This window comes from Lactuca sativa, chromosome 4 (assembly GCF_002870075.4).
Source record: "Lactuca sativa cultivar Salinas chromosome 4, Lsat_Salinas_v11, whole genome shotgun sequence".
In the NCBI taxonomy this organism is placed as follows: Eukaryota; Viridiplantae; Streptophyta; class Magnoliopsida; order Asterales; family Asteraceae; genus Lactuca; species Lactuca sativa.
This window is the reverse complement of record NC_056626.2, coordinates 392,425,726-392,435,575: the sequence shown is the minus strand read 5'-3', so window position 1 is coordinate 392,435,575 and position 9,850 is coordinate 392,425,726. Positions and strand designations below refer to the sequence as shown.

General features: G+C 38.2%; 1 protein-coding gene across 1 annotated transcript; it reads left to right on the top strand.

The window, feature by feature from the left end:
* The first annotated feature begins 1,804 nt into the window (after positions 1-1,804).
* On the top strand, positions 1,805-3,217 carry LOC111892468 (CASP-like protein 5C1). Its single transcript, XM_023888507.2, has 3 exons — positions 1,805-2,246; positions 2,662-2,794; positions 2,862-3,217. The coding sequence occupies exons 1-3, from the start codon at positions 2,113-2,115 to the stop codon at positions 3,060-3,062; spliced, it is 468 nt and encodes a 155-aa protein (XP_023744275.1). The 5' UTR covers positions 1,805-2,112; the 3' UTR covers positions 3,063-3,217.
* The last annotated feature ends 6,633 nt before the right edge of the window (positions 3,218-9,850 follow it).

The following is a 9,850-nucleotide window of genomic DNA, read 5'->3' as shown; positions in this document are numbered from 1 at the left end:
CCAATTATTGGTAGCCGGGTATGAAGGTGGAGATACCAAAGTACATAACACAATGTGTGACTTGTGTGTAAGTCAAAGCTGATCACCAACAACCTTATGGTGCAGTTCAACAGCCGGAGATTCCCAAAAGGAAATGGGATAAGATTACAATGGATATTGTTACCAAATTACTTAAGACTATGTGGGGTAATGACATGATTTGGGTAATAATGGATCGATTGATGAAAAGTTCCCACTTTTTGGCAACTAGGTAGAACGAGAAGTTAGAAAAGATGGCCAAGATGTATGTGGAGGAGATAGTTGTATGTCATGGAGTACTATTATCTATTATTCTGATCGAGATAGTCGGTTTGCTTCAAGGTTCTGGTAGAAAATTCAGGAGGAATTGGTATGAGAGTGCATTTGAGAACAACCTATCATCCCCAGACTGATGAGCAGAACAAGAGAACAATACATGCTCTGGAGGACATGTTACAAGCGTGTGTTATTGAGTATGATGAAAGTTGGAATACTCACTTGCATTTAGTGGGAGTTTAACTACAAAAACACTTACCATTCTAGTATCGATATGACACCATATGAGATGCTTTACCGGAGGAATTTTCCGACTCCCACATGTTGATTGGATACAAGCGAGAAACATTTTGTAGGTTCAGAAATTATGCAAATTACTGAGGATAAGGTGAGAATAACTCGTGATCGTTTGCGGGTAGCTCGGGAGAGGCAAAAGAAGTATTCAGAACAGAAGCACATACCAAAGACTTTTGAGGTGGGCAAGAAGATGATGTTGAAAGTATCACCTTGGAAGGGAATTATTTTCTTCTGTAAATGAGGCATGTTATGACCCCAATATATTGGTCCATTTATCGAACTAGAGCGTATCATCGATCAGGCTTACAGACTGGAATTACCACCATAGTTGGAGGGATTCACGATGTGTTTCATGTGTGCTACTTGAGGATTGGTAGAAGAGTCTACTATCATACCATTAAATGAGCTATAGGTTGACGAGTCTAAATGACTAGGGGAGGAACCCGAAGCAATTCTAGAGCGATAAACCAAGCAAGTGCGAAAGAAGCATGTAAAGCTTGTGAAGGTATTATGGAAGAATAAGCATCGAGGCGACATGAATTGGGAGATCGAGGATGAGATGAGAGCTCATTATCTTTGCTTGTTTGTTCTGGTTCCTGATTTCGGGACGAAATACTCTTAAAGGGGGGAGGATTGTAACGGATCGAATTTTTCCCGCTTTGTCATTGAAAGTTTCATGTAAATAAAATCCACCATAGTGAGCACAATAATCAAGAAACCCGCCAAAAAATTTATAGGACACATCCTTCTGTGTCAATTGTATGTCTTACACAACTTGGGGTTAAGGTGTTTAGCTTAATTTCTACTCTCATTAGTCCAAAGAAAACATGAAAAATGGAAAGGATAGAGATGAGATCCATTTTATATTTTTTATGTATAAAATACTAAAAAGGAAGAAAAAATACATCACTAATGGTATTCTGTTCATTTTACATGCATTTAAACTTCATTTTCCAACAGTATTATTCATAAAGACATCTAGTACAATATTTCAAACTCTCACAGCCCAACCCAACCATGTTCAAAATTTTATATTTTTTAGGCACTACAAAGACCTTTTATGGAAATTTGTCTAGAAATATATTGATATATAATATAAAAATAATATATTATTTTAGCATATATACCTTTCTATAAAAGTCATGTGTATTTTAATATTTTCCACTTTATATCTTCTAAAATTTATGTCAACGATTAAAGAATACGAAGTAGAAGTCAAAGGAGCAATTCCGGCCTCCGTCGTCTCACAACAACCATTAATTTCTTAATCAAATAGTTTGTATATTTCTGAACACGCCATACACACACACACACACACCAAGCCAAATTTGATTTCGAAACTCCATCGAATTGATTGTGACAAAGAAGAAGAAACGTGGAATGGCTGTTACGCACGATTACCAATCGCTATGACCATCTTCCAACGCTCCAACCAGGAATCATCATTCTTCAATTCAATTGCAATCACTTTCCGATCAGAATTAACAGATATTCGTAGTAGGAGATTCGTGGAGGGAATCCATGGATGAAGAATTGCCAGGGGCAATTGGAACAAGCGCAAGTTTAGCCCTAAGATTGGGACAAACCGTATTCTCTGTTGCTTCCCTCCTTTTCATGTGCGTCGGTGTTGAATTCTACGCTTATACGTCTTTCTGGTAATTCTGCGTCTCTACTTTCGATTTTCCGTTGTTCATATCTGTTCCTTTCGTCATTTAGCGCCTCAATAGTACTCAAATTATGAAGTTTAATTGGTATTACGAAAGCCATACTAGATCATCATCAAATGCCTTCTTTACCTTTTTCATTCTAATTCACCTTTTGTTATTAGCGGTTTGTAATCTGCATTTTATGATCAGAAAGCTCGAAATTAGGCACAAATTTACTTTAGCAATCGAACACACGAGCTGTAGTCTACAAAAATTGTTATAAAAATTGTGAAACAACCGACAATAGTTAATGCTTTGCAGGAATTTAAAGCTATGAAGCTGCATATTCTATCAGCCTTCAATCTACATTGTTTAAAATGATATTTTAGTATAACTTTTAATCGGTTTCTTACATTCTTGTCAGTTTTTTGGTGACAATCAAAGGGTTAACAATTCCATGGAGTTTAACCCTCGCAATGGTGGATGCATTTTCTGTATTTGTAAAACGACCTTCTCGCCAAATACAAATAGTGTCCATCATCGTTATTGGAGACTGGGTATGTCTGGATCTGTGTATCTGTATCTGTATTTGAGATGCTAACTAATGGAAGATGATGATGACAGGTGTTATCATTTTTATCACTAGCAGCAGCATGTTCAACAGCAAGTGTTGCTGATTTCATGATTACAGAAGCTGGTGCATTTTTTTGTGGAAGAAAATTGTGTAGCAGATATCAATTGTCAGCTGCAATGGCGTTTTTGTCATGGTGTTTGTCTATAGCTTCTGCTCTTTTTAATCTTTGGCTTCTTCCTTCTTTATATTAATTTGTAGATAAAAGTTTTGGGTGTATGATTGTTATAGGTGCATGTGGTAAATAAGTAAAAGAAGAAAAATGAAAAGGAAATCAAAAAGATGATTTTTTTTAATAGATTATCATTTAAGATTTATAGCACAAAAAAGGTATATGATTGTTATGTCTTCTTCAAGTGAATATATTTTTCTTTGTTTATGAAATGAAATCGCATGCTCTTTTGGAATGTGTTTGGCATTGAGCTTTTGAGAGTTTTATGTATCTTGCTTTTAGGTAATTTTATATTTTTTTAATAACTTTTAGAGAAACTTTTGTCAAACATTTTTCCACAAAGAGAAGCTATATAAATGCTTACAACTATTTTTGTATCTAAGGTTATTATTTATTTATTGACAAAATTTGAAAATGATCGATGTGGTTTCGAAAAGTGGAAAGGTGAGGAGAACTTTAAAAATGCTTCAAATGTTGATATGCGGTTTCGAAAAGTTGCAAAGTTTGGTCCTTTTTAACATTCTATTAGTAAAGTTGGATTAAGTATAAGGGTGACAATCATGTTGTGTTTAGGTTGGTGAGTCGTGGGTTGGTGGATTAGAAAGCTCAACCTGAACACAACCCATACAATTGATTGTGTCGTATTGTTCAACCCTAATCTGGATATATCAAACCCGGATACGACCTGCCTAACCCGTTTAATTATATGGGTTCGTGGGGTCAAAATCGAGTTTGTTGGTTCGCAATTCACTTTTTTAAATCGTAATATAGTGTTAAGTCATAAGTACCAACCCAAATCAGAGAAAAAAGAAAATATTTAGAGGTATTTTGTGAAGTCATGTTCAAGATTTATGGTAAAATGCAAATGCACAAAATTTGAGAAAAGAATTAAAGAAATATTTAGAAAAACTATTTTTTAATACTAATATAATATAAGGGTTGGCGGGTTGACCATCAAATTGTAATACCCGTTTCTCAGGTACTTTTCATTCGTAGCTTAAACATAAATTTATTGCAAAAATGCTTCTTACGCTAGGCGTAAGTAATAAGTACACGGGGCATAGTTCATTAAGCGCATGTGAGGGTTGCATGCTCTACACGGTGTGTAACTCCATCTACGCAGGGCATAGATGCACAGTTGCCAAACCCTAATTTTTAGGGTTGAAACCCTATTAAACACTTTTAAGTCCCTTGAGGCCTCTTCATGCTCAGCATCCACTCTCCCTAAACAATTATTTCGAAACCATAATCCTTTATAAGCTTGTTTTGAGCCTTCTGAGTGTTTTTTGTGCATTTTAAAGAAAGGAAAATCTACCATATTGGATTGGTGTGACTCACGCTTGAAGATCCAGAGCTTTCATCCCCTTTGCTATCTTATGGAGGTATAAATTTCTCACCGTTATGGTTTTATGGCTTAGATCTAGGTTAGATTCTTGATTTGCATGCTTTTGGTTGCATAGTTTTGGTTCTTGTAAGTAAAAGTTACTCCAAAGCTTAAGGTTGTCATTTCATGTTGTTTCTAAGGATCACATGTCATAAAAATGAAACCTTTGTGGTTATCTTTCACCCATGCAGGAGTTTCATGAGGTCATTAAAGAATAATATAAATCGAGGGTTTGGTTTTGGGATTCATTAAGCCATGCAAAGGAATAAAGTCAGGAACTTTATCCTTTTATATGTCCAATAGATTCAAATATAATTGTTGTACATTTGGTCTTAAGTTATTAAGGGCTTAAAGAGGAGGTTGGAAAACTACGAGGTTGCACATGGCGTAAACCTGGCTACGCAGCTCGTAGCCTGTCTTGGCCCCGTTTTCTATGGAAAAGGTCTACACATGGCGTAGAGAATAAGTACGAAGACGTAACCCCAGATGAGGAATTTGTCATTTTTAGGTCTTTAGGCCATGTTTGGAAGGGACTAGCTTTGGAAGGGTAAAATGGTCTTTTAGCCTAGATAGAGAAAGTATGTAATAGACCATTGATTATGATTAATTAGGTTTTGTTTTGATATGTTTAATGTGAGGAGGTTCGTGGACAAGTAGCTCGGGTGTGAGAATTATCTGTTATCGATTGATGTGAGTCTCTTCACTATACTTGTAGGTCAAAGGCAACAATGTCGGCCCATCGGATTATGTTTATATGATGCTAGCTATATTTGTAACTTTTGCATGTGTTTGTATGTATATTTGGGCAGGGACCACTATATGTGTTGGGCGAGGCCCACTACATGTTACGCGTGGGTCTGTTAACTGGGCGGGGCCCAATGAGTAGTAGGAAGGGCCCGATGTCGGGTAGGGCCTGATGGATGCTAGGCGGGGACTGATATATATATATATATATATATATATATATATATATATATATATATATATATATATATATATGGTATGGGGTATTTTGGGGGAACTCACTAATCTTTGTGCTTACGGCTTATGTTTATGTTTCAGGTACTTCTGGCTCCAAAGGGAAAAGCTCGACGTGATTGCATTGCATTTGCCGACGTTCCAGATTTTATGACTTGTTTTGTGCTCTAATAACTATTTGATACAATTCTATCCTTTGACGGGCTTTTCAAATGAAATAATAGTTATTTTGGTTGACTTAAAAAATAAAAAAATTCACTTGTTAATATGGGACGTTTCAAGTTGGTATCAGAGCCTTGGTTTGAGGGATTCAGACACACTTTTAAGTGTGTCTGGACTCAAACTGAGGAAATGAAATTTTTTCAAAAGAAAATGATCTTTAAAAAAGGGTTTTTATAAAGAAAATGGGTGTGATGCATGCAATCAGTCGAACTCAAGTAAGTATTTCCCAAAATACCGATGCATGTTTATGTGTTTCAATATGTGTATATGGGTATAGCATGCTAGATTAGGGTTAAGGATCTGCTCAGAATTGCATGGTAGAAGGCTATGAGAGATGACTTTGTATGCCTGTTGTATGAGCCTTTAGAACGTCATGCTAACATGGATTACAGGCGATCGAATAGAGTGGCCTGATTAGGCAGTGCACTAGTTAGAACTCGATGCTTGAATGCTGCTTGATTTGTGATTTTAGGAACCCCCATTAGTACTAGTTAACTATCAAGAGAATATGCTAGGTTACATGTTACATTAATTAGATAATTTTAGAAGGTTAGGTTTAACTCTATTGCGCAACTCTTGTTTGAGTCCAAATGTTGTAGCGTGACCTTGCAGTCAAAGAATTATCTATTGTCTGTTGCATGCAATTATATTCCCAGGGTAGTGAGCAGGTGTTAGTGGGCGAATGTTTGGTAGTAAGGGAGTCTCTTAGGGGAATCAGGGAGACCCTTAAGAAATGTACGGATAGGTGTGGAAGGTAGTATTGGGTCCGTACTACTGAAAGCATAAGATTTGTACTTGAGTCAAGGGAAGTCACGAGGATACTAAGGAACTTGAAGAGTGTGGAGATTCTTTGAGTGTTTTATGATGGTTTGTATTGTTTATTTTCAATATGGTGGTCACTCGAGGAGGTTCTGGTTCTGGTGATGGATTGGGTTTCGGATCTGGGGCCGAACCGAATGATGAGCGGATGCGAGAGTTCATCTTGTTTGAGATTACCTGCGGTATTCTGGAGTAGACTCCTATGATCTTTTGTACGATCAAGGAGGGCATTCTGGAAATTCTTGATGAGTGTTTGGGCGCATTTTGTATTGGGATGGTGGCTATGGTGGGAGCACACACTCTTACTTTTTGAGAGTTTCGTGTTTGTGGGTCTCCTGAGTTCTTCGGGAAGAAGGATCCCATTGTTAGCAGCCAATGGTTGGTAGATATCGTGAACGCTTTTCAGACTAGCTTCTGCCTCGAGGGGTTGAAGGTCAGACTTGTATCACATCTTTTGAAAGACATAACCTGTGATTGGTGGGAGGAGGTATGTCATGCCTATTTCCTTGGGAGGCGAGGCTGTTGAGGCAATGGATTGGGATGATTTTGTGATGAGATTCAGGGCTGAGTTTGCACTAGTGATTGAGGTTTAGCAGCTGGTGAGGGAGTTCTAGGACCTTTGTCAGACTACTGAGACTGTGGAGGATATCACCGCCATGTTAAGTGAGAGGGATTTACTGGTTCTGTAGTATGTGGCGGACGAGGAGATGAGAAGGCAAGGTACCATGATATAATGAAGGATGAGATACGGGAGTTTGTGAGCAAGTCCATCTGCAAGACGTTGGAGGAAATGACAGCGAGGGCCCGAGAATGTAAGATTGATTTGGAGACTGTGAGGGAAGAGGAAGCTGGTTCAAGCTTAGGTATCATAGGTTCAACAAAGAAGTTTGATGTTTTTGATACTCGATCGAGGGACCAGCAGGTCCAGAGGTCTTGTGGCAAGTGCGGTAAGACCCATGAGGGGGTTTGCAGCGTGAGTGGTTCTGGCTGCTTCAGGTGCGACAAGACTGGTCATTACAACAGGGATTGCACCATCACTACCACCACCTAGGGGCTGAGTCTGATTTTTTCCATTGCAATTAGAGGGGCCACAAGAAGGCCGACTTCCTGATTTTGATAGTGCGAGCGGTGGTAGCACCTGCTCCAGCGACATTGAGGATCACTAATGGTCGCCATGACAAGGTGGAGGCACCAGTTGTGAGGATTCGAGCATTCCAACTGATAGCCGAGCAGGCTCGTGTAGCACCTGATATGATTACGGGTATGTATCGTATCTTTATCTTATTTATCTTCTTTATTGTTTATGCTTATTGCGTATGCTGCATTATAGGGACGTTACAAGTGAACGGTGTTCCTACTTTCTTCCTTTTTAATTTAGGCCCCACCTGATCATTTGTGTCTCTTGCTCTCAGCAAGAGATTTGATGACGCTTTGGGAGAGCTTGATTATCTGTTAGAGGTTGAGATTTCCAATGATCATCCAGAGAGAGTGTCGAGGGTTCATCAGGGTTGTGTTTTGGAGGTATTTCGAGAGAAGTATCTGATCGACTTAGTTCCTATTTCATTGTATGAGAGAAAGGTTATGGTGGGGATAGATTGGTTGAGCCCTAATGTGCAAATGATTAATTGCGAGCACCAGTTAGTTTGGGTTCGAACCCCAAGTGGGGGAGAGCTAGTTATCCGTGGTGAGGGTGCTCAGCGGGGACCAACTCTCTGTTCAGTCGCAAGAGCTAAAAGGTATCTTCAGCATGGTTGTTCTGGTTTTGTGACATACATATTGGATACTAGAAAGGAGGGGAAGATGAAGATTGATCATGTGTCGATCGCTCGAGAGTATCCCAATGTGTTCCCAAAAGACTTGCCTGGAGCGCCTCTGGAGTGGCAGGTTGAGTTTTGTATTGATCTGGTTCCTGTGTGGCTCTGATAGCCAAGGCACCTTATTAGTTAGCACCACCAGAGATGAAGGAGTTGTCTACACAGCTACAGGAGCTGTTAGACAAGAGGTTTATTAGGCAAAGTAGTTCACATTGGGGAGTACCGATACTGTTTGTAAAGAAGAAAGATAGTTCCTACAGATCAGGATGTGCATCGACTACTAGGAGCTGAACAATTTAACCTTGAAGAATCGTTATCCGCTTCCAAGGATTGATGATTTGTTTGACTAGTTACAGGTTGTGTCTGTTGGGTTATAAGCACTATAACACTCATATGGTGCACATGCAACCCTAGATGCTTTGGATCAATGTTTTCTCTAATTATACATGAATTTTCAGTTTTCCAACGCATACACTCTAACTAGCATACAATAGAGGATATACAATATAAAACTCATAGTTTTATGAATACCTCTTATGTAGTTTGAAGTTCTTGGCCTTAGAAAGCTTTAGCACCTCCAGTGTGATGCCTCTAATTTGTCACAAACATCAAATGCAAGAGGAAACTTGATAGAATATGCTAGTTAGCAAAAAATTGATTATCACTCTCTTAGAATGAATGGGTCAACCGATTTTGGCTATATGAGATTGCTTTTGTAGTGTTACAAAGGCTATGGTTTCATCCATGCAAACCCTAATTCACCATGACCCTTCATATTACTTAGGCTCCATGGGTTAAACCTCCATGGACTATCACATTGGTTTAGCCCATCCTAATTAACCATGGATCATTGGCCCACACTATAAAAATCAGTGATTTACTTAATCAGTCCCTGTATATTTAATTAGTCTCTTTTGATCATTAAATTAATTCCAAATTAATTCTTGATCAATACTAATTAAATAATATGATTTCTCAATTAATATATTATACTTATGATATATTAATAAATCACAAATAACCTTTCTCTCAAAAGTCCATCCTATCAAATTGCATTGGTGAAGGCAACCAAAAAGGACCATGCTAGAATCAGATCAAGTACATCCCAATTATAGTTACGGGCTTAGACACCAAATCCAACAGTCTCCCACTTGAATAGGTATAATTACTATAACTGCTTCTTCAAAATTCGATTAGCAATCATAGCTTTCAAAAGCCGTTGTCGAACTCTAATCTAGTCAGTGACGCGTCCTTTAGATAAACGATCATATACTCCTATGTTCTTCAAAATATCATGCAGAAAAATACATGGAATATAGTCATACTTCTTGTCCTGCAAATTGTTTCCCGATTTCTGATTTGTCTGGCATAAAACATAATTGAACACATCGATTTAGTTCTGACCGGGCCCGACACATAAGTCAAAACAAAATCATCGAGGGGCCCAAGATATCGCTTTTAATCCTCTTAGGATAAAAGGAACAAATAAACTTCGACATTATATTCTTTAGCTAACTACTCATTAAATCATGCACAGCGATACGTTTTATAACATCAAGTTACTGATGTGTTTTTGTATCATCAACGCACAAC